We start from the raw sequence: 26,131 nt of genomic DNA on the forward strand, positions 1-26,131 counted from the left end.
TTATACGATTCCCCCCCCCCCCTCCTTCCCATCCTCTAACTTCCAATCAGACAGTTGTAGCTCTTTCTCTTCTGAGCCCAACAAACAAATTACATGTTTTTAAATGCATTATTCCCTGAGATATTGAAATTCAAAAACTGTTGACAGGTCCGGACTTCGGAGAATTTCGCGGCCCGACTTACAAACTTATGGAGTTACGAACATAAATCTTGAAGGGGAATTTTTTTTTCACAAAGAACGCATTTATTTCAGGAACGCGTTGATGGTCTGGATCGTAATCAAACACGATCCATTGAGAGGGAATGATATTTTAATTCGTTTTACAAAATTCATAAATTATTAATAATTATTGCGTGGTCCACCTGCTGACACTTCATCGTGGCTCGAATCACATTGAACAGACATAAAATTTTGTCAATACTTTTAAAGCGCTTCATCATCTCTTTATCAAATATACGTTCAATTCGATAACTTTGATTATTTTTCGAATTTTTTTATTGCCGTTTTTGTTTAATTAATGTAAATTAATAGAAATAAAGGAATAAAGTACTGGAATTCCATGACCCCCACAAGGGTGGGGCTGACAGGCAAGATCGTCGTAATAGCATCATGAGCTCCGAGCTAAGGGATTTTTTGGAGGCCCTACCAGAAAAATTCAACTACGTCTCGTTTTTCTGAGGCACCTTTCCTCTTGAGGCCCTTCGGGCTCCACCCGGGGTGGGGGAGGCATGCGTTAAGACGGCACTGCCTAAGGTTCGCACCAGGCGTCCTCCTTTTTCAGTTTTGAATCAGGTAACCCTATCTGAAGACCACATAATCCGTATTTTCACTTATTAAAATAGCTATGCAGTATCCATCTCGATCATCCATATTGTCCGAATTTTTTTGTGGAAAGAAATATATATTTTTCTACATAAAAAAAATCGAATATTGCAAATGTATGAATTTCGTTTCCGAAATTTTCGTCTCATAAAAAAAATTTATGCTAAAAATAAAGAACTCTCTCTCTCTCTCTCTCTTTTTTCATTTCATCGCATGAGTTGCCTGAAATTTCGAGATTAGATGGCAGCACCAATAGTATATAAATAAAGCCTCCATCGAAATTTTATATTACTGGAGAGAGTATGACGTCAGCGGTCTCCGCCTTGGCAGTGCTGAGAACGGTGTTCCCCAACATCTCCGTCAGAACATCACGTGACTCGGTGAAAACAAACACAATCCCCCGTTATTTTCTTATGCAGGCCCGTCATTTCGGGGAAGGGAGGGGGGGGTCAGGCTTCCGAAAATACACTAAAAATGGTATATACATACATATATATATAATTATAAATACATTGCGTACATGTTCTTTGCCCCCCCCCCTCCCCCATGGAAAAAGTTGAGATGACAGCCCTGTTCTTATGGCATCCACAGGAATTTAAAACAATAAATGAAAGAAATAATTTCAGCATCGATGAGATAATTCCAGAATTAATGAAAGAGAGGATTTCAGCATTGATAAAAGAGATAATTCCAAAATTAATGAAAGAGATAATTTAGTAATTAATGAAAGAGATAATTTAGTAATTAATGAAAGAGATAATTTAGTAATTAATGAAAGAGATAATTTAGTAATTAATGAAAGATAATTTAATAATTAATGAAAGAGGTAATTTAATAATTAATGAAAGAGATAATTTCAGCATCGATGAGATAATTTCAGCATCGATGAGATAATTCCAGAATTAATGAAAGATAATTTCAGCATCGATGAGATAATTCCAGAATTAATGAAAGAGAGAATTTCGGCATTGATAAAAGTGATAATTCCAAAATGAATAAAAGAGATAATTTGATAATTAATGAAAGAGAGAATTTAATAATTAATGAAAGAGATAATTTAATAATTAATGAAAGAGATAATTTAATAATTAATGAAAGATAAATCCAGAATGAAGGAAAGAAATAATTTCAGAATTAATTAGATATAATTTCAGAATTAATTAGATATAATTTCAGAATTAATTAGATATAATTTCAGAATCAATGAAAGAAAAAAATCCAGCATTAATGAAAGAAACAAATCCAGAATTGATGAAAGCAATTATTCCAGAAGTAATGAAATAAATAATAATTAATAAAATAAATAATAATTAATAAAATTAATAAAATAAATAATTCCAGAATTAATGAAAAAAATTCAAGAAATAATGAAGGAAATACTTCCAGTATTAATGAAATAAATAATTTAATTTTTTTTCACCTCTAGATGAGTTCCCAATCCTTTTTTTTTTATCCTTAAACCCCAATATTTAGAGACCGAACTGTACATTTCTATGTGTAAATTGCCAGGCGGGAAGTTTGTTTTTAACGGCTGACGTGATTTCCTTGCATTCGATGGCGCTGCCGTCGCCGCGGCTGGATGCTCCCTCCAGTAATATAAGCTCGATGCAAGCCTCAATAATCTCTGTCGTCTGCTTCTCTCTAGGTAACTTGTTTTGGACGTCTCCTTGTGTCCTGAAAAAATAACCGAACTGGCAGTTTAAACTTCCAGTCCCGTTTGTGAGCTCAGCTTGTAGGGAACCGACTTCTTGTCTGTCGTCTGCTCATTAAGAGGTAGTTCGTTTTGGACGTCTCCTTATGCTCAGATAAAATAACCGAACATTTAGTTTGAATTTCCAGTTCAGTTTGTGAGCTTTGTTTGTAAGGAACTGAACGGAATAAAGAATATAGTTTTTTTACTTCAAACTTCATCATCACCTCATGAGTCACTTTTAAATTCAACACTAGATGGCAGCACATTACTTTAAAGTGGAATGTGGAAAAATTCACTTTTTATGATCTTACCTGTGGTCTGCTTGTGTGGAGAGTGTTTTTTCCTCCGTTTTGGATGTCTCCTTGGGCCTTGAATAAATTACTGAATTGGAAGTTTGATCTTTCAGGTCAGTTTATAAGGAGCAAAGCTGAATGAAGAATTTAGTTTTTTATAACAGCTTCGTCATCACCATATAAGAGACTTCTGATTTTGAAAGTAGATAGTAGCATCAACAATATTTTTTAAAATGAATGTCTTAAAGTATTCTAGAGTATGAAATTAATTTTATTTTTTTTTTTTTTTTTTTTTTTTTTTTTTTTTTTTTTTTTTTTTTGTAAATTGTTAGCGCCATTGTGAATTCGCTGCAAATGCTACAAGGCAAAAAAAAACTGCTATTGGCGGACGGCGTAACGTTTCGAGTTACTCGGTATATACGGGACTCATTACTTCCTAGATACAATATCTATAGGACGTACTGCCCTAGCGGGAAGACTGGATACATTTATCGCACCCACGTCCTGCAGCAGGGGTCACTAAGCTGTTCTATTTGTTGGGGCCTTTGTTTGGGCACCTCTCTGGGAAAGGGTGCCAAATTCGAGGTGGAAGGTAACAAATATTTGTTGAACTGAGAAACGTCATCGGGAGCACCAAAAAATAGATCCCGCACGTTTGAATTTGGGAATAGCCCCAAATAATTATTATTGATTATAATATATTGATTATTAATATTATTGATTATAATTATAATAATTATTATGATTAATGATACGGAAAAATTTAGAATTCTTTTACTCACTTTTCTTGCCGAAGTTTCCGTCGCTCACCCACCCAAACGCACGGTATACGTCGATGCCAGTTATTATCACTACAGTTTTAGTTTATTTTTCACGGATTCCCATTCTATGGAATCCTCACTTGACGTTGTACAACTATCGAATTCTGTATTACTTATTAATTGTTGTTGCTCCATCAAGCCACCTGCAATCCAAAATTCCTCTTCTTTTTCAATAACGTGCTTTATGAATTATTGCCAAAAAGAACGGAGAACGTTTTAGCGTGTCTATCTCTGGTGAAAAGAAAGATACAACTGTCACAGAAGAAAAAAATACACTGCATGCCTAAACCATTGTGGGTCTCTCTCTCTCTTGCTTATTTATATTTATCTGGAGAGACACTGAAGGGGCATCTGGAGGAACAGCCTCTGCTGTGGGGGAGGAAGTTGGTGTGGATGAAAAAGAGACATTACTTATGTCAACACCCTCCGCTATCGGCTATTGGAATTCAGAAACCACCCCTATCCTACGAACAAGGCAAGAAATAGATATAAAAAAAAGGGGGGGGGGGTCTGGAACTGTAACCTACACCCATAAAGAGAGCCTTTCACAACGGTACCGGCGCTGTCGTGAAAGAGGGGCACTTCCTGTAATCTATGAGTGAATATCTGAATTCGTTGGAGGCTATTTTCGGGAGAAAAAAAACTGATTGAATATTCGTCTGGGTGTTGTAGGCCTATAACTACATGCAAAACTGAATGAAAAATTGTATCGGAAAAAATTCAACAAAATGACGATGTAATATATATATATATATAACTGTGCAATAAAAAAAAAAGCACGATAGTAATATTGGCGGGGAAAATTTCTTGGAAATCGCGCCAAAATGTTCTTGAGCTCGCCATGGATTTTTGATAATGGTAACCAATATTTTTCTAATTTAAAAATTTTAAACGAGTATACATTGGTTCAAAACGGTATTTTTTCAGTATCTTTTTCATCCGGCACAACTCGCTAGGTAGTAAATTGCCTATGGCGATAGACCTGAGTTGTGCTCGGTATAAAAAAAAAAGTATCTTTCTCAAAATCATAAAAAAATTTGATATATTCTATATAAATGATCATCATAAACCTCCGATGTATGGGAACTATATTTTGCGGCGAAGGAATACACTCTCTACCTTTCTCTCCACTGCAAAGTTAACCTGAAACAAACTATAAGTATAGACACAAATGTGGTAAGTAACATTAGTTTTAAAGATGTTATCAAAGACTTTGAACTAGAAAAAAAATAGGAGAAAGCTTTTAGATAAATAAAGTGAGTGCTCAGAAATTATATATTTATCAGATCATATATTCAACCTTAGACACAGTCACGGATCTACAGCGATGAGTCAGGAGGGGTACTAATTGTGTAAGATTGTAGGATTGTCCTGTATTTTACGGGACAGGCCAAGTTTTACCATATTATCCGGATTTTCGGAGGGGTGATTACTCCCCACCCTACTTCTGGATCCACTGTTGGTCTTAGATTAGTTACTTCTGAAATACAAAGTTTCATTCAATGTTTGTTTGTTTTTTTCATTGATAGATTCAACATTGTGTGAAATATACGTATGGGGGGGGGGGGGCGGCCATCAAAATCATTTAAGTGCTTAGGGCCTTCAAACGTCTTAATCCGGTCCTGCATATTATGCTGCCATCTGAAGTCGACGTCGTTTTCAAAAACCTCGTGACTTCGAACGATTAGTTCGTAAAATCGAAAGTTTTTGAATGGGAAAGACAAAGTAATTGCAATTGCATATTGTTTGGGACTAAAGGACTACCTCGTAAATACGTGTCGGTTCATAAAATCGAGTGTCGAAACTAACTAACTAAATTGGAAATGAGAAGGGCGGAAGTGGTTTTTTTTTCATAATTTTTTGTGTGTGGCATCTATTCCTTGTGGAGAAAATTTTGGAAGAGAAATCCGACTCTCGGTGTGACCAGATCACTGCCGAATCACCCCACCATACGTTCCGAAATGTTCCATCTAGTTTCGATTTTACGCGACGAACCTATTATGTGATGTGTCATAATTTATACACCGATGTTGTACGCAGTTGATTTTACGTGCACGAGAAGTATTTTCACTGTGCTTGATCGCGCACACAAGCAATCGAGAAAGAACATTACGCCCGCAAGAGAATGAATGAATCCTCTCAGTCTCATTGGATCAACATACATAGCAAACTGTACATATTTTCATACGTATGTTGTCCTCCGGATAACTTCTAGGTTACGAACTCGGCTCCATTATTTTATCGCAATGCCAGGAAGATGTTGATGGAAGCAGATCCATTTTATCTCGTAATGATTGTTTTATTTGTGACAACTCGATAGACCAGAAAATACAGCTTAAATCTTATTCCCAACGGACAAATCCGTCCGTGTCCAAGCTGGGATCATGTGTCAACTGAGGATTTGTGTGTCAAATACGCTTTATGGTAGATAAAGCTAATTCTTGAACGAGCAGAAAAATGGGAACCATATGGGAAAAAAGAACCATATTGGGAACAAAAAAAAAAAATCGATGTTTAGTGCTTTAATTGTTTTATAATGCACGATGACTCAACAAGGGGGGTCCGAAAAAGTCTTGGCATCGGATACTTATGGATATCTTGGGTGTCCAAGCTGAAAAATATTCCATGATAAAATGAGGGGTAGTAGTAAAGTGAGGATTAGAATTCATTGGCATTGAAGCCTAGCTACAAATTCCAGAACGACGGTTGTAGGTGGCACTGCTTTCATTCCACATAAGCACACTATACTTATGTGGAACGAAAGCAGTGCCACCTACAACCGTCATTCTGGAATTTGTAGCTAGGCTTCAATGCCAATGAACTCTAATCCACACTTTACTACTACTTCTCATTTTATCATGGAATATTTTTCAGCTTGGACACCCAAGATATCCATAAGTATCCGATGTAATTTTTATTATGTAATATATGCCATTATATGTAATTTTTCATAACTAAAACTTTTAGCTCAAATAAAGTTCAAATTTTTTAATATTTTATTGTTGGCTGTTATAGTTAGCTGACTTTAGCCACAACAAATGCGTGAAGAGGACATTTCTAACGTCCGAGGACTCAAGTTTGTATTGTCTAAAAATGGAAACTCATATATCTTTGTTCGAAGCAGATGACGTCATTATAGTCAAACCTCGTTAATGAGTCACTCTTGGGAGCGCAAAAATATGACTTAGCAAGCGGAGTAAGACATAGCTGTGCCAATTCCTGCCTGAGGATAATTGTGACTTCCAAAAAGTGACCCGGTAAGCGGAGTGACGTGTTAACCGGGTGACGCACTAACGAGATTTGATTGTACTTTAAAAAATCCCAATGGTTTCCAATCAAAACAACTTTTTTGCGGCGTTTGACCATGGATTAAGAATCTTAGAAATGGGGAACAAGCACCCATACTCTTGGCAACGTTAAATATTTTCACAATAGGTGGCACCTCTGTAATGGCAAAGAACAACTTGATTTTCAACCAAAACAAAGATACATCCAATGTGCTTTCAGAATTTTTTTCTTTGGAAGGGGTCGTTTTTAATGTAGGGTAACTACAGCCATGGCCCCCACATCCTGTAGCGGGGCCCCTAGGCTGGGATCTTTTGCGGGCCCCTCGTTCAGACTTTCAACGGGCCCCTTCTGTAGCTAATTTATAGCGTGAAAAAGCAAAAAAATGATGATAATCATCCCGGACCCTGTCAGCCCCACCTATGTGGGGGGGGGGGGCCATAACTACAGCAGCCCTGGGTTTCCACAAAGAGCTTAAATGTATATTAGAAAAAATATCACGGTGCAATAGAAAAAATTTATTTTTCTCTGGAAAGAAAAAAGGAAAGATATTCCGGGAGCCTGAAACTGAGGATAAGGGGGAGGGATTTCAAAAATATGTGAAAAGAAGTTCAGAATGGCACAAAAAATGAATTCGTCTGGTAACCAGTGGCCTATTTACAGGTGAGGGGTCTTAGCGGGCTATAGCCCAGAGAGGAAAGTTTTGAGTGGCGGGAACTGAGTGGTTGAAAAAATTAGATTAGAATGGGAGAAGAGAGCGACCAAACCATAAATCTACACTTACTTCTGCGTAAAGAGCTTGAGACTAGATCAGTGAGTGGCCAAACGATTGACCTAGATTTGCAAACACGCGAGTGACTAAAATTGTGGCGTAGAAATGCGAGAGACCAAGTCAGTCAGCGACCAGAAGCGTGACCTGGAGAACAATGGATCAAGCCAGTGAGCGACCAGAAGAATGATCAAGAAGGTTCAGTGACCAAAATAGTGACCGAGAGATCGGATGAGTACGAGAGTGATTAAAAGAGTAACTTGGAGTGTGTCGTGTGTGAGCTTGAGAAGGCATCGGAAACGAGCACAGTGTGGGGAAGGCAGTGCCGTCTTAAAGCATGGATGCACCTCAAGAGAAAGAGAGCCTCACAAACATTAGATCTGGTTGAAATTTCCGAGACTTTTCCTGATAGGGAAAGTCTAACTTGCCTCAGAAAAAACACTTGGCCCAAGGGCCCATGATGCTGATGCTCTTGAGACGGCCCTGGGGGAAGGGGTTATCAAGAGTGGAGATTCTCCCCCTTTGAAAACATCCTGAGTAGGCAACTCCCATGCATGGGGACTAAAAAACAGAATCGCCTAGAAAGAGGAGGGGACGAGGTCAGTGATCGATCTGAGGTGACTAATAAAGTATAAAAGCATGTGAGGGACTTCGAAACTGGAACGTATTTGAAGGGTGCTAATCGGGCCGTAGCCCAAGGCGCGACGAGTTTGAAGAATGAGGGATCAAGAAAATTGACTAGAATAGGATTAGAGCTCCAGAATTTTTGTAGCCCACAGGTCGGTAGAACCATAAATTCGCCCTGCTGGTAACCCTGTCTTCATCTTTCAATCAATACACATAGTCACCAGACATCCTCCGTTTTGATGTAATTTCAAGCGTCCTCCTACGTTTCAGGAATTTCGGGAAAACAAAACCCCTTGGTCCTTTTTTTGGGGTTTTCGGAATTATTTTTTTCCCACTTTGAAACACGTCTTCATTGAAATGAGTGTTTTCGTGTTTTTTTTCCCTCCATTGATAAATAGCCGTGGAATTTCCCAGAATTTCTACTTTTTTTGCTTATTCTTTATTGGTTCTGTTTTAGTTGGGAATAATTATTGTTGTGGCCGGTTTTATTGATCGGAATAATGGCGCCAGCAAGCGTCCTTCTTTCGCAGTTCCCGAATCATTGAGGTATAAGGAAAGGTTTCTCTATAGCTGCCCAAAATCAACACCTTATATATAGCAGAAAGACTCCGCGCGAAGCTGTGACGTCACTGAAGTCATCCATTTCACCTTTAGCCATTGGATATAGCAGGATGATGTATGCGAAATCTTTACCTTTTTTTTTTGCAGTTCATCCAATGACTACAGGTGAAATAAATGTGACTTGATAAGTGGCTATAGGTGAAACTAGAACCCTTATGAAGGCGTCTTAGGTGAAACGGGTGAGTTCAGCGACGTCACGAGCTTCGCGCGGAGGCTTTCGGGCTATAGAAGGTGTTGCCTAAACGCACTCAATTATGTACGTGGATTGGGTGCTGCCATCTATATTTTAAGTTAACAATCTCTCTGAAAAATATGACCCGTATTGTTAACTCTATAGATCTGACATCACTAATCATTTTGCAAAGAAAACGTATTCTTATTATTAAAAAAAAATTCAGATTAAAAGCATTTAATAGAAATATATTTTTTTTTATTAACGAGAAATATTTCAAATACATCCGAAAATTTTTCTTTCTTTTTTTTATTATTTTCTAAATCTGGCAACAGATATCCCCACGTGTTGTTGTTGTTGATGGCTAGATTTGTTTTCGTACGTCATTTATGTAAATAACTAGAAAAGAAATATAAACGCCATCATCAACGATCCAAAATGTAAAATATTCAAAGAATTTCCATAGTCAATTAATTATAATTGAATCCAATTATTTTACTTTATAGTTTAATTTCCTCGGATCGATATCCTAATTATTGCATTTGAAGGGAAGCCATGCCTTTCTCTAATATAAGATGGGCTGTTGTTCACCTTTACCTTCTTTATCTTTCTCAAAAGCCTGGTGAGAAAGATTAGTTTCTCTCTCTCTTTTATATTATTACTATTACAAGGATTTTATCTATTCTTTCTCTACCTTATTCTAGGTAGATGTAGAGTAAATAATAAGGTAGATAGAGATCCGTAATCTAAGCAATTGGTAGATAAAGTTCCTTAAAAGCTTACATATCCTATTGTGTGCTGATACGTCATATCCCTATTTCTATCTGCATGTTTATGTTTCCAAGTTTTGTTTGCTTTTAAGTAATGTTGTGATAAATGTGTGTGTGCGCCCAAGGTTTCCTCGAGAAATCCTAGAAATATATAAAGAATAATTTAGTTACTAAAAGAACTCAATCATAATCTGCCAGTTGATTGGATTTGGTGATGTGTCCATTTTCGCTTGCAGTGTATAGAACTGTATGTTGTTTTTATCAAGTATTTTCGCTATAGTCCTATGTTACTTATCAACCATACGAATGTAGTCCTATATGTTACGGTAAATGATAAATCAGTTATATTATGCATAATTGCTGATGTTCTCTGTAAGTTTGATAAATTTAATTACTTTTTACCAGTAATTATGCATTATACCCAAACAACGTTGGTAAATTTGATAAATACTAAACCAATTATAACTTTTACCAGCAGTTATGCATAATACCCAAGCATACCTGGTAAACGTTGATAAATACTAGTTATTTATCACTTTATATACCGTAGTGATTATACCTTAGTAGCAGGGTTCTCTAACTTTCACGTTGTGTATTATACACATTAATTTTTGGCTCTCTGTTGTTTTTCATATAAAATGTTGGTTTCATATGATTGTGTATGTTGAATATCACTAAGTACAAGATGAATAGCAACCATTTTGAATATATTTACATTTTTCAACGAACAGCCAACTCATTAGGCTCTATACTAATTGAATCATCATTATTGTATTTTTATTAGGGTCACCAGATTTGTAAAATTAGAAAGGTGGATGCCTGTGTGCACTCAGTCACTTTACTTAATTTTTACAATAGATGGTATCACTGTAGTGGGAAAAAAGACAGTCCTCAAGAACTTTGCATCACCATTTTCTCTATACAGTCGAGTCCCGTTTTAACAAATACCGCTATAGCGAAAGTTTTTAATTAACACTTTTCTGATCCCCCAAATAAGTTTACATAGGAACAATGCTAGATAACCTGGAATTCCTTTATAATGAAATTTTGTTTTAACGAAGTGATTCCTCGGGTCTCTTGGCATTTGTCATAACAAGATTCAACTGTATTTCTGGATGGAGAAGGTAAGGGAAAGTTACCCCTTAGAGGGCGTCTTAACAGCATTAGAGGTTGCCAGGTGAGAGACTAGAAAAAGTGATTTTTATCTAGGGCCCCCCCTCCCCCCACACCTAGACAGAAATAATGTACCCAATTTACATACTCACTGTAAAAAATTTGACCAGATCTCATTTTTCACGTGCCTTTTCCTACAATTGATGCTCTGGGGTTGTGGGCGGGTGGTGCCATGCATTAAAAATGGCCTCTTCCTACTTCAGTATACAGCTTCGGCTGTTGGTGAGTGAGCAAACGATTGTATTCTCAAAATGGATGCTGCGGTTTTCTTCTATCAGAGTTGGTTTTCGGACCGTCTTTTTATACTGGGGCAAGCTGAGCCAAAGTCTTTGTAATATTTGTTTTTTCTTCTTATCCTGGAAGAAAAAAAAAATCACGAAGGCCCCGGCTTGGCCATTGTTAAAATAGCATGTGTCCTGCTTAGAGGCAACTTGCATTCTTTTGTCATTCTGGGCGGCTAGTGGTAAAAGTGAGTAAACGAAACAACACACACACGCACAAACACTCACGTCAATGAAGAGATATATATTTCAGAGAGTGAAAAAAATAATTCCAGAAACCTGAAAAGGGTGAATTTTCTAAATCGTAAGAAGGACACTTGAAATGACATGAAAAGAGAAAGCTTCTTGTAACCCTAATTTGAATGCAACACATAATTTCGCATAATTCATATTAAAACTGAACTCTATAAATCAATTTTGTATGTAACTTCTTTGGTGTTTTTATTTTGTCTTCAAAAGTTCAAAGAAATGAACTCGGACTCAATGTAATTTATCAAATCTTTCATTGCAGGGTGTCTGAGTACTTGATGGGTGACTTGGACAGTTCTTCCCAACCTGTACCAAAGACAAGGGTGAGATTTCTTCATTTTAATATATTTTGAAACTTGTTCATTTATCAATTATCATTGCTTGAGTGGAAATATTTTTACGTAACCCATTATACATAGAACACAGGGTTCTCCCCGACTTTTTATCAACTTGAACAATTTGGCTAATCACATGGAAAAAGGTGTAGTCAAATTGACGCATCATAAAATGTGAATTTCAAGACAACTGTCAAATGGCCGATTCGAGCATTAAGGTGCCAAATGGACACTTGCGATTTGGCAGATTTAATCTTATATTTATTCGCCAAATGAAATATTTTGGCACAATGGCAATCGGCAGCGCGAACCCTGGTAGAACTAATAATGTTATTAGAAAATAATGAAATGTTATTTATAAATGCATAGGCGTAGAAAGACTTGAATATTGCTGGAGGAGGTGGACACAGTAATAATGAAAAGGCTGAGGAATTAAGATGATAATGATCGTTCATGTACATTGAAACCTCAATATAACAATATTCTACATACCAAGAACAATATTGTTGGAGAATCTGGGGCTGCTCAAGGAAAGTAAAATAAATCAGTAAATTTGGTAAATAAAAAAAAAATCTATGGGGCTTAGCCATAGAAATTATACATAATTAATTAGAAATTATTATTAATTATTTCATAATAAAATTAATTATTATAAATACCATATAAAGTGCCAATAGTCATAGGATACCTCTTAATATTTCTGCACTTTTCGCCGGATATAAAAGGGGGTCCCACACGATATCAAGAGGTATTCCATGACTTCAGTGCTGAAGTGCCAAGTCATGGGATACCTCTTAATATTGAATGACTTTTGGCACTTCAGTGTATGATTATTATTAATTATACATAATTAAGTAGAAATTATACATAAGAGTAATTTCTGACTCAACAAATAGTCAAAAAAAGGTTGAGAACTGCTGCATTACAGATACAGTCAAATCCCATTGTAACAAACTCCAAGAAGACCAGAGAAATCACTTCATAACAATGAAATTTTGTTTTAAAGGAATTCCAGATTTTTTTACATTGTTCTAATCTGGGGAATTAGAAACTTTTCATTAAAACGAGATTGTTTGCTATAACAGTATTCGACTGTATTTCCAAACAAGATTTGAAAAAATACCATTCTTGAGCGGGGCTATAAATGGATTTTGAGCCCTGAAATCTCAAAAAAATCCAAGTGCCAGAAAAAATTGTTAGGTGCTGAAACATTTTTACCCAGTGAAAAATGCCCAAAAGGATGCTTCTTTTGACATGGGTGAAGTGTGCGGGAAATAAAGGGCGGCTACAAATCACAGTTAACAAAAACTTATTTGCAAAAAAAACATTCAAATGACTAGATGACCATATTTCATTGCGAAAAATACGGGGAACCAGGATCTCTTAAGTAGGTTAATATACAGGACGTTATCAATTGCCATTGAAAACGCTGCCATAAGTCGACAAAAAATCCCCTATTGTAGTTAAAATCGCTTAAAAATTGAGGAAAAAAAGTTGAACCTAACAAAAATATGTAAGATGAATATGTGTCTATACACAGCTATAATTATCATAACAGTTATGAAAACGCTGTTCATTCACGATTTTAGTAAGCATTACAAATTCAAGTAAGCATTGTTAAAAAAAAAATGGATAAGTGTATAAAATGATTTGGAACAACTAAAAATACAGGAGTGTCCCGTAATATGGGGCACAAGTGGTCCGTCAAATTGTTTCAGACATTTTATGGGTCCTTTGGTTCAGAAAGGTTGAAAAATGCTTTCCAAAGCATTAGTAGTAAAGCAAATTTACTACTAATTTTTTTATTTTTCCTTTTTAGATGTTCTTTGCCCCCCTCCCTTTGCCTCTTTGAGTAGCTCAATACGTTTCTTGTCTAGGTACAGCCTTCATCTAGGGAACGTGTGTAATTGCAATTGGATTCTATTTTCAGTTTCATGTTTTACTTCGAGAAATTTATCCTGATATAACCCCCCTTTCACAGAAAAGGATATATGCATCACACAATAAAATATAATCGGTGAATTTTTACTTTTTCCAATTAATATAACTTTTTCAAAATTAGTTTGCTGTGCTTAAATTTACACAGATATTCAGCTGAACTGAATATTAGGCAACAGGGCCAAATAGGAAGAATACCGAAAAGCAGCCGAATATTCATCTCGCTTCCAATATCTTTATAGAGAAGTTTCGCTGTATATTCATAGAAAATAGATGCATCGGCTCTGTCATTGACACCAAGGGAAAGGAACCATGTCTCCTCATATCTCCACCCATGTTTAAGTGCTTTCTTCCCTCACTACTTTTTTGGAGTTTTCTTTCTTTTCATCGTTTGTTTTTGTTCTGAAAGCCTGTTTTCACAATGTATAAACATTTTTTAAAGAAACGAGTGAACTTTGGTACATCTTTCACAACTCTGATATAAATTGTGCAGGCTATCACTCTTCTGCATTATTTTCTTCTGAGTTGTCGTGTCATGGTTCGGGAACTAAGACACAATCAGGCATATTAACCAGTAATAAAACCTCAGTATGATAAATATGGAAAGTATTTGTTGTAATGCTGATTTTCTTTCTGGAAGCTTGCATGTTATATTTGAAGTTCATTGCAATTTTGAAATAAATTTAACTGGATCAAAACATCAAACTCTTAAAAAATATGTTTTATACTCTTGAACTTGCTACTATTGCCAAATCATGCCATATTCTATTTACAGATGGTGTTTGCACACATATTAGGAATAGTTTTAGTCTCATAAATAAGGTTTATAAAATGAAATATTTTTCTTTACATTTTTAAGTAGCCTCGTCATCTGTCTATTACATAGTCCCAAACTTTTTGTTCCATCGCCCCCTTCTTCTGAAATGTTGTTTTTCTCTCATTGCCTCCAACTCAAGCGAACCCATAGGATCTAATTCCCTGTAGTTTCTATGCCTCAACCCCCCCCCCCCCCCCGAATCATTCTATTGCCCACCAAAAAGCGATATTGCCTACTTTGGGAAACATTAGTCTATCATATCGCATCTTCAAAGTAATAGGGTTTTTCGTAAAATTACAAATTTCCCCCCCCCCCATTACTCTTGTCAGGTTTTCCACAGTTAACCCAGGTCTGTTGGTCAGCATTTTGAGCGACTCATTTGGGAGTCCTGAATAGATAGTCCTCGACTCATTCAAGTCCAGAGGCAAAAATGGCAGACCAATTTATATGAAATTTCAACTGTGTGCTGAGCCACTTTGAAGAAAGGCATTCAACTGTGTGGTGCAAGTCATGTTCATTGACAGAAAAACAATAGGTGAGGGCAGGGCCGTCTTAAGAGCATCGTGGGCCCCCGGGCCAAGTGATTTTTCTGAGGCCCTACGAGGCAAATTCTTGAAAACTTCAACCAGATCTTATTTTTGTGAGGCTCCCCGGGCCATGCCTGGGTGGGCCCATTCCTTAAGACGGCACTGGGTGAGGGAATATTTCACACATCCATGAGTGAATATTTTTCTCTTTAGTGGTAGGCCAAAACCCCACCAGTTAACATGTTTAAAAAGACTTGAAAGGTGGATACTCTATCTCTGGGGTAGGAATACAACAAAATGTTATTAACTTGATTCCATTGTCTCATTTTTTCCATAAATGTGATTGAACTTTTGGACATGTGGCTACTGGCTTTGTCGTGATGAAGCTTGATGCTTTGAAGGTCATTGGGATAATGTTTCAGAATAGCGTTTCTCAACTGATAGTCTAAGAAACACCTCTGGTCTGCAACAATGGTATAATGATAAGGTATAATAGTATAAGATATAATGGTATAATGCAAGATAATGGTATTGTCTGTTAGATATTCCTAAGACAAATTGTATGATATCACACAGAACTTTGTATATGTCTTCCAGTCTAGGCACCCACCTAATGGCCTACACTCATAGTAAAATTGTTTTATGCTATATCTCTTTAAAAGCTCACAGCTAAAATAGACGACATACACACCTTTTCATAGCCATTTCAAAGACATATTCGATGACACCAATTTCATTATGTCAGTGCCCATTATGCAATTCAAAGCACAAAGAACACATATTCTTATCAAAACTGACACAGCCTATCTCTTTTTTTTTTTTTCAAATTTATTCAACATGAATATTTTTCTTTCGGGAAAGATCCAGTACATTGAATCGATGAAAACATATACAAAAGAGATCTAGATGTTGAAAATCAGACTGAATAACTCACAATGTGAATATCATTTCGAGTTTCTTAGTAGATGAAAATAGTTTTTTTTTTTTTTAAATAGATTTTGTTATTAAAAACAATGTTGATTTTGTTACATGGAAACTTTATAATATGATTTGCATTGATTTGAATTTGTTTTAGCAATTTTTTGAGTGTAAAGCAGCTGCTTTTTATCAGCCAGTGGTTTTATCAGCAGTGAGTATGTTATTGTATCAAGGGTTTGTTTTAAATGTTGCTTTTCTATCTCACAGTCATGTGATAATCTCCTCACAGCTGAAGAAGTTGATCATTATAGTCAAGATAAACAGTTTGGTATGTCTGCATGTTTTTCTTTATTTCTTCGTTCATAGCTCATTCTTTCTCTTATGATTAGGGATACGTAAGTTTCGTATTTACTAAATTAGACTGAGTAATTAGATTGGGTAAAAGCACATATAGGCCAATGGGGTAATGAATTGCGGATACCACGGCGAAGGAAGCTACCGAAGGCGGAATCATTACAGGTGATTTGCTGCTTCCCGCATCACACGCCAAAGCAATCCTATGGAAGGATCTAATGAATAAATGGCAACAGAGGTGGGATGACAACACAGAGCCCGGTCGATCAACTCATAGCATCCTGCGACATGTAATGCCTCGGAACCATAAATGGTCACGTGAGATGATAATGTTGGTAACGGGCCATGGTCCATTTCCGGCTAACCTTCATAGGTTCAAATCAATCCCCAGTGATAAATCATGGTTCGTACGGTCCTTGAAAACCTTGAAAAGTCCTTGAAAAAAAAAAGTTCATTTTCAAGGCCTTGAAAGTCCTTGAAAATAAATAAGAGTCCTTGAAAATAAATAAGAGTCCTTGAAAATAAATAAGAGTCCTTGAAAAAGAATTTTTTTTTAAGAATTCTGTGAGAGTCCTTGAAAAATTTGTGTTTTCCGAAATAGTTTTCGCCATTTTTTTTTTTTACTTCGTAAGTGACGTCCTTAAAAAAGTGCAAAGCACAGGGAAAAAGCCTTAGTAGCCAACAACCCTGGATAATTGGATTTAAAGCACGTTTTTCCCCATTATTATAAAGCCGAGTTTTCGTAGGAGCAGGTTTTTTGTGCCGCGTGCAAAGTGAATCGCCCAGCGTGACACGCCGTCCACTCACCAATAATAAGAAAATCTAGATCCTAGAGAGCGCAACAAGCCTCATACGGCAGTGTTTTACGTCGGGCGTGATTGGCCGACTGTTTCTGGAGGAGTCAAATGCGTTGTGCGCCACTCGTTTTACCGATCTTCTCTTCATTTTTGTTTTCTTTCACTTCCCTTCATCGAGCTCGATGCTTCCCTTCAAACCGGAGCATGCAGATGACAGAGTAGCTGATAGCAGGGCCGTGAGTTGATGCGCCACGGTAGGAATACACAAACGCGTAGTGTGATTATGTAAAACGTTTCTGTCGACGCGAAATGATACAGTTCGGTTCATGCGGCGCCAAAAACCTATGTTGGAATGTTTTTTCCCTTTTTATTCTCTGTGCACGTGGAACCGCTCGGCCCGACGCAATATGTAAATCGCTGACGGCATGCTCTCACCCTCACGGGAGCTCGGCTTTGTACTGTAGGCTGGTTTTTTTCCGCGTCTATGTCGGGATTGTTTTTTTTCTCCCTGAGATTGCCGGTTGTTATTTGTCGGCCGTTTTATTTATTTATTTCTTTTATGATCGTTAACGATCTTGTTTTTTTTCCTTGCAACTTTTATGGAATAAAAGCTAGAGTTCAAAATGAACTTCCGATCGTTGTTTTTTTTCTTCAGCTCAGTCGGCACACTCTGACCCCCCCCAACAACCAACCAATACCTATTTCTAGAGTAGAAGTCCTTCTGTTCTAGAAGGTATTGCAACAACCCACTTCTAGGAAAACCCGGCTTTATGGTAGCATGTATCCTGTGATGGAACCGCTCGATATGTAGACGTATTTGGAGTCGTTGGAAGTCATGAAACTTTTGTACAAGGTATTTTTTCTGGAGGACTTGAGAAATCAATATCTTAATAAAAAAGTGTCATAATTTTTGCCGAAATAATTTCAGCCTTTCGGTCCGTAAGTGAGCGAAGCTTCCTCTGATTACTGTCAACTATAGGCGGAGATTGACTTGGAAGTCTGGGGGGGGGGGGACACGATGATGTCAATTCATATATGCATATATACATTAGATCAGTCAACTTCACATCCCCCCCCCCCCGTATCTCCGCCCATGCTGTCTAAGGTTGTATAAGGTTCTTTAAAGAAAGAAAACAAAAAATGAGTAACAAGTGTGTGTACTTTTAATTACTTGTGTGGCTGAAAAATCCCTTCTATCAAGATTGGTTGCTGAGTGTGCCAGACAAAAATGTCGCCAAATGCAAGCTGTACTTCAATGGGTGAATCGGCGCTGAAATCCATTGAGCTTATATTACTGGAGGGAGTATGACGCAGGGCCATAACTAGGATTTTTGTATTGTCTTGCCGCCCCCACCAATTCGGAATTCGATAATTTTATAACGGTGTTCACCTAAAAATTGCCACCCGGGGCAGTTGCCCCCCCCCCCTCCCGCGCGTTCTAGTACCGGTGCTGGTATGACGTCAGTGGTCTACATAATTACTTGGAAGATCACGTGACACGTTGAATGTCGGCGCATCTCCGTTATTTTCTAATGGCATCCATAGTTGTTTAAAGGAGTTTAAAACAATAAATGAAAGAAATAATTTCAGTATCGATGATATGATTCCAAAATTAATGAAAGAGATAGTTCCAGAATTAATGAAAGAAAAAATTGCAGAATTAATGCAAGAAAAAATTGCAGAATTAATGCAAGAAAAAATTGCAGAATTAATGCAAGAATTACAGAATTAATGAAAGAAAGAATTAAAATTAATGAAAGAATTACAGAATTAATGAAAGAAAGAATTAAAATTAATGAAAGAATTACAGAATTAATGAAATATAATTCCAAAATTAATGAAATATAATTCCAAAATTAATGAAATATAATTCCAAAATTAATGAAATATAATTCCAAAATTAATGAAATAATTTTAGAATCAATAAAATAATTCAGCATTAGCGAAAGAAACAAATCCAGAATTGATGAAAGCAATTATTCCAAAAGTTATGAAAAATTATTCCAGAATTGTTGAAAGAAATAATTCCAGAATTGATGAAATAATTCCAGAATTAATGAAAAAATTCCAGAATTAATGAAAGAAATAAATTCCAGAATTAATGAAAGAAATAAATTCAGAATTAATGAAAGAAATAATTTAATCTTTTTTTTTATCTTTAGAAGAGTTCTTTTTTTTAGTCTTTAAAAAGAAATTAATTGCAATATTTAGAGACTAAACTACGTTTCAATGAGGAAATTGACAGGCACGAACTGTGTTATTCAATGTGTCATATGTTTTGTATGATATATATGTGTATGTGGCCTCCTTTATTCATTACAGATGATGTGAAATAAAGTAGGTAGAAATGTAATCTCTGAAAGTTTTAATCAAAATTAAATATGCGCCTATTCATGTTAAAAATATGCTTTTGTAAAAAAGGTCCTTGAATTTTTAAGTTTTACCTTGAAAAGTGCTTGAATAGTCCTTGAATTTTTTTTCGTTGGAAGAGTACGAACCATGTAAATGCTTATGTTTGGCCATAGGCACGCCTCTTCACTACGCAACTCTATGCCCCAAGACAACGGCTTTCCACTTCAGAGAGCCAGCTGAACATTTGCGAATACCTTGGCTTGAGTGCATCTTGAAGCGGGAAGATTCGAAAAGAAAAATACGTAAACTGGTCCGCTTTCTAAAGCAGCACCCTAAGGATATCAGAACTACAGTCCCTTAGCCAGAACCAGATAGAGAGCCACCTATGCCAGTTAGGAGATCCACTAGACTACGACGTCAACTACACCCAGACAGCGATCTCGTACATCTGTTTAGAGAAGAGGAAGAAGAAGAGGAGCCTGAGTAGTCGAGAATAGTTTGATCCACTCTGGCTTATCGAAAAGCTGGATACAGGCTGCAATTACTTACGAATGTCTTTGGACCAAATCAAACTACACGGTGCAGCGATTAGATCAACCCAGCAGCAGATTGGCAGCTTTCATTCATGTGATAGTTACTGATCCAATGAAAATACCTGAAGAGAAGCAGATAAAATTTTATCAACAACTATTCCCGATTATGACGATTATTACGATGATTTTGTGATTTATAACCTGTGATTTACAATTGTGATTTATTTACATGAATCACCATTTTTCAATTACGAATTTTATACTTGTTTACTGGCAAGGTGCGTAATGGCACCTGCCCATGTATGTAATATATCTTTCTCAAGATCAATAAATAGTTAGGTTTCCCCAGAGGCACCCGAGTCCCAAGGGACAATGTGCTTATATCACTGAGTGTGACAGAGCCTGGGTGTCTCTCAGTTCCTATCACTAAATTAGACTGTAAATGTGAAATTTGCAAATTTTGACAAAATAATGCATGCAAAAATTTGATTTTTTTACTACTTTTTTGTGAAATCTCAATTTACAATTTCAAGAAAATTGTGAAACTAATCAAAAACTTGGAATGATCAAACTGTCCATTTGCACATGTTTTGTAGAGTCAGTTTCCAAGTAGCCTTGGAATCTTTTTTTCTTTTTCTTTTTTTTGTGGTGTGTGTTAAAATCAGAGTATTTTTCAAAAAAGACAAAAATTTTGACAAATGGGAATGGTGAATTGAAGAGCATAATATTATGCTGAAAAAAATATGCAGATACAAATACAATTCATACAAATTGACTCGACACATGACATCCAATGCCATGAATGAAGCTTATCAACATACAGGAATTTTGGCCATCTGAAGCTGTAACAGCACCTATTAGTACGTCATATTTATGCCAAATTTATTACTGGAAGTCTTTTCCAATTTTTTTTTTCAAGACATGACACAAGTTAGACTCATTGTTGGAAATGATCATGTTAACAGACAGCCACTTCTAGTTGTAAACCAACAGACTTTTTGTTATGTCATGCAGGCTTCAAATGTCACAAATATAAACCTGAAACATTCAGAACTTTGGCAACATAAATATGTTAGGGCCATGCATATGCACGCACATCATTTTCTTGCATACACCAGTTTGTTAGAAATGCCCCAGAGGAATATTTATGAGTTGATGGTTAAGTAGTAGTAAAGTAGATAATAATAAAGTAGATAAACTAGATAATCCGGCTGTTTGATAGTCCAGCCCATCCAGTAATCCAGCGTTTTTTGGTGAGTTTTCTTCTAACATAGAAGTGAAAAACATGCCACTGAATGTCTTTGCACAGAAGTTTATATTATTTAAATGGGCTTTTCAATTGACTTCCAGTAGTCTAGCGATTTCGATAATCTAGCACACACATGGATCGGATTGGCGAGAGTCACTGTAGTAGAATCCAAATGCAAAAAAGACGTTGGTGCTGTTACCTGTCTTAGAGTTACATGCCCAGTTCGAAATATCCAGTATCCAGTTAAAGCAGACAACAAGGAAAAACAAACAAGTTTTTTCACCTCAATTTTTTTATTACAATAAATAGTTTTAACACGTTACATTTACAGTTAAATTTTTCAATTCATTTTAGTTAAAAAAAAGCAATTTTTCTTTTAACACATTAATTCAATAATTTGATTCAGTCAAAATGGTTGGATCTCACTCATGAAACTGAAAGTCCATTCTCCATTGAGTATCACATTTTCTCAACCATGAACCTTTATGTTCTGGTTATGAACATGATGTAGAACCAAGCATGTTGAGATGGGAAATTGAAGAATTATTTCTTGATGATCAAGTCTGATCAATAGCAAGTCAGTACTTGGCAGTAGATTGCAAAGTGATTGATGAACTTTTGTGATACATTTCAGCCAAAAATCAATGTCAGTAGATGAAGAGGAACTAGGTGTTACAATCAGCAAGCAGTTGTCAGTCTACAAAATAACCACTTGGCAGTTGATCGCTGAAAAGTTTACGTTGGAGTGGCAACCATTCACCAGTCTTGATTACAAGACTTATTAGAGACATTTTAGGATTTCGTTAAAAACATTCACATCCAGACCAGCAGGGAACAGCAGGGGCAATCAATTAACTTGTAACATAATTTTAGCTATTGAAACAGCAAAGCTGTTAGTTGACCACATAGAGAGTTAAAGATCAGAGTCGAGAACAATCAAAAAACGTTAGTGAAGAATGTTCAAATGCAATGCGATTGTTAAGAGCGCATAACCAGAATTTATGGAAAAATTCCTGGTCGTACGTGTCTACGGGAGAACAATCAGCTTCAAGGCCAATCCAATTTGCATAGAAATATCTTCAGCCAGTTTCAGATCACGATCTTTTGATCTCATGATCTGAAACTAGCAACACTGATCGGCCGCAATTGCCGACACATGATCAATCGGACCAATCCAGTGAAGCATGAAAAAAACGGTAAATACGTTATTTCTTTACGGAAATTTACTAGATTAAGATATTTTTTGCCGAGGGTCATTTGATATGTTACAGTACTTAAACTTGTCAAGGGCAGCTACTAATTTAAATTAAAAACATGACATAAACATAATAAAAAACAGCTTTAATTATACTTGGGAAAAAAATGTGTCCTTTTAGCGAACAAATACAAAATTTATGATTTCAAAACATATTTTTTGTGAAATTTACGTATCTCTACTTCTGATAGAAATCGTTAGTAAGCCTTGTGTATTGGAGAATAAATTGATTCTTGCTTTTTGAATGAAAAGTTATCTTAAAAGTTCTATAATTATCAGACTTTTTATTCTCAAATGCTATAGTCCATTGTGTAGAGAGAGTATCAATGCAGTCAGTGAGGCTTTCTTTAATACGTTACTGTTTTATCAATTAGCATCAAGTGCCCTGACCCCTGATGAAATCGATGCACGACTCGCAAAACTCGCTGATGGTGTGGATTTGGCTTTGAGGAGAGCTAAAGTCTGGTCAAAGTATGCTAAAGATGTGATGACTTATATCGAGAAGCGATGCAGTCTGGGTAATGTCTTTGTAGTTTTTGTATTTTTTAACAATGTAAATGCAAAAATTTGTGTTGTACAGATGCACACACACATGCCATCTCTCTAGATTTAGACTGAAGACTCCAGATTTTGAACCCTTCCTCCCACTCTCTGGAATTATTGGAAATTCTCCCGATCTTAGCCAAAAATTAGATTTTTCTCTTAATTTTAACAGAAAAATTATGAGCGTTAACTGCAGGTTTGCCATTTTTGGTGTAAATTTTGCGAATGAAGAATAACAGAGAGAGAGTTTTGCCAGATGATTGTGGACGGCAAAAATTACACAGCAATTAACAAGTGAGTGGTTTTTTCTTGTGGAACTGGTTCCTCCACAAAAAATAGTGCTCGTCTGAAAACATGCATTTGTCAATTATTTTTTTTAATAATATGATCAGTAGGTATTCCCAAGAGATCAGATCATTACAAGCTGTCCAGGGAATTTGTTAGTGTTAGTAGACATCCATGCCCGACCCGGGATTAGAACCCAGACATGCACAATCAGCTCTGACTGGATTCCCAGGCGGCAAAAAAAAAACCAATCAGTGATAATTGTGCTCATGATAGTCATCATAAAAACTGATTATTTTTTTTTAACTGCCAATGTTTCAAAAACAGTTTGCTAACTTATGCAAATTTCTTGCTTGCAAAAACGCTAGATTCCGCTTATGCGTAGACTCTTATTCCCCTCTAATTACAGTTCTTTTACATCATCAAATTGGAATCGCCCATGCTTCCAAATTTGTTTTTGTTTTATTAAGTGTGGCAGAAGGTGTGGATTTTGTTTTACATTATGATTTTGATTTTCATAGATTAGGGCAACTACAACGATATATGGGGAAGCTCTATGCAGTTGCTGTTGTGTGCGCGCTGACCGTGTGATATAAAGCTGTTGGGATATGCTTGCAAAGAAAACAAAACATGGAGACATTCCATATCAGGCGTGGATCCAGGGAGTTACGGTTTATTGTGTAGGTTTTTGGATTGCCCGGTATTTTATGGGACAAATCAATTTTCCCCTTATTTGCAGCTTTTGAGGGGAGAACTCTTTCCCCCCCCCCCTCTCAGATCCACACCTGTTCCAGATAGCATAAAAATCGAAAGCAAAATACATGCAGAGAGAGACACAGCTTTTTCTCAGCCCAGAATATCAAGAAAACATTTTTTTTTTCTAGATATTATACCGAGGTGGACTCGGAAAGAAAAGTCATCCTGTCTCTGCCAGGACAAGATGACTTTTCTTGTCTGAAAATGTCACCATCGGTATGCAAGAGGGCCTGGATTTGTGTTCCGGCAGAGACAATATGACTTTTCTTTCCACGTTCACCTCAGCATAATATCCAGAAAATGTGTTTCCTTAAAATACAGTTTCCTCTTGTCCGAAAGTTAATGAATTCTGATGGTCGCTTTGTGACTTTAAATCAAAAGTTGTTGCTTTTCAAGACAAGATGTTTTGCAAATGTCTTGCATTATTATATGCTGCTCAGGGGCGTACGTGGGACCTATCTCAGGAAGGGGAGAAACTGTATCTCAATTGATTTTTCTCACAAAAAAAAAGAATTGGGAAAATTTTTTGGTTGAGCTATGAGTGGGCACCTCCTGTGTGGGGAATCTCCAGATTTTGTGATACCAGAAGTTGGCACATCTGCACACACATTTAAGAGCATGTGTTTGGCTTTGGTTATAAAAATTCTTCATCAGTGGAAAAGCATTTTATGCATTTCTATACTTATAATATTTTCTAATGTCTATGGAAAGCTTTTTTTCACCAATCATTTACACCTTTGTTTTATTTTGTTTGTGCAGAAGCCGAACATGCAAGAAACCTAGTCAAAATAGCACAAACTATGAGACCTCTCTTGAAGGAAGAGGTGAGTTTTTCCCTATTATTTTTTTTTTATCAGAGCTTGATGAATTGAAGGGGAAAAAGTCTAATTTCTCAGTAGCCAAGTGTTTTTTCTAGGGAAAAACAGTTCTTAATACCCTTTTTTTTTTCAACTTGGTGATCCCTTCCCATCTTGGTAAAATTTCACTGCTGAAAATTTTATGCTGTCCTCAAACCAGTGTCATCTTAACATATGGGTACACCCGGGCACCTCAAGAGAAGAGAGGGGGGCCTCACAAAAATGAGGTCTCGTTGAAATTTCTGAGAATTTGCTGTATAGGGCCTCACAAAAATTACTTGACCCAAAAACCCCTGATGCTCTGGAGACAGCCCTGCCTCAAACCCCACTTTATTGATCACACAGGAAAGATTTCAGACACTAATATCAATTTTTCAGTTGCCACGATGACCTGGCACCTGGAATTTATCGAGCACTGATTTATATGCATCTACACACATGACGAATGGATTAAAGAAAATCTTTCACTGCATTTTTTTCTCTTTTTTTGCACATGGTTCTGCAAATGAGAAAAAATATACTATTACATTCAAAAAGTTCCACGACTTATTTTGTTGTGGAAGTATCAATAAAACATTCACATTTGGTGTTTCCTTCAAAGTAACTACCCTGTGCACAATTATGCAATTTTACCATTCTTCATACAAATATGTAAATGCAGATTGTAAGCCATTTTGTCACTTCCTTCAGTGACTTCGTTGCTGCTTGCTGCACTTTGGAACCTGAGAATCATTGGCCCCCTTAAGCAAATTCTTTATTAAAAGAAAAAGTAACTTGGGGGCAAAATTAGGTAAAAAGCTGGTTGTTGAAGTATCGGAATGTGGTAACTGGTCAATTTTTGTTTCACTCAACTCGTCGCGCCTCAGTTTGTCACGGTACAAATTTGTCGCAGCTCCACTCCGTCGCGATACAAATTTGTGGCAGCTCCAATTCGTTGCGATAAAAAATTCGCCGCAACTCCAATTCGTAGCTGTACAAGTTTGCCACCGTGCCAATTCGTCATGACGTAAATTTATATATTACAGCGCAGAATCAATTC

The 26,131-nt window shown here is 36.5% G+C and overlaps 1 protein-coding gene across 9 annotated transcripts in view; it reads left to right on the forward strand.

Annotated features, from left to right (window-relative positions):
• Positions 1-26,131, forward strand: part of LOC149080727 (rho GTPase-activating protein 45-like) — a 204,271-nt gene that overhangs the window by 143,117 nt on the left and 35,023 nt on the right. For 7 of the 9 annotated variants that reach the window (XM_089237403.1, XM_089237404.1, XM_089237410.1 and 4 more), the window contains 4 exons: positions 11,839-11,899; positions 16,379-16,439; positions 23,026-23,169; positions 24,995-25,059. In XM_089237403.1, coding sequence (XP_089093529.1) covers positions 11,839-11,899; positions 16,379-16,439; positions 23,026-23,169; positions 24,995-25,059 — 331 coding nt within the window. Of the gene's footprint in view, positions 1-9,486; positions 9,726-10,007; positions 10,121-11,838; positions 11,900-16,378; positions 16,440-23,025; positions 23,170-24,994; positions 25,060-26,131 lie in introns of those variants that run through there. The other 2 variants (XM_089237407.1, XM_089237409.1) reach the window with 2 other exon arrangements.

The sequence above is a fragment of the Pholcus phalangioides genome, unplaced genomic scaffold, assembly GCF_987345545.1.
Source record: "Pholcus phalangioides strain wild (caught in Gottingen) unplaced genomic scaffold, Ppha-v1.0 ptg000010l_1, whole genome shotgun sequence".
Lineage (NCBI taxonomy): Eukaryota > Metazoa > Arthropoda > Arachnida > Araneae > Pholcidae > Pholcus > Pholcus phalangioides.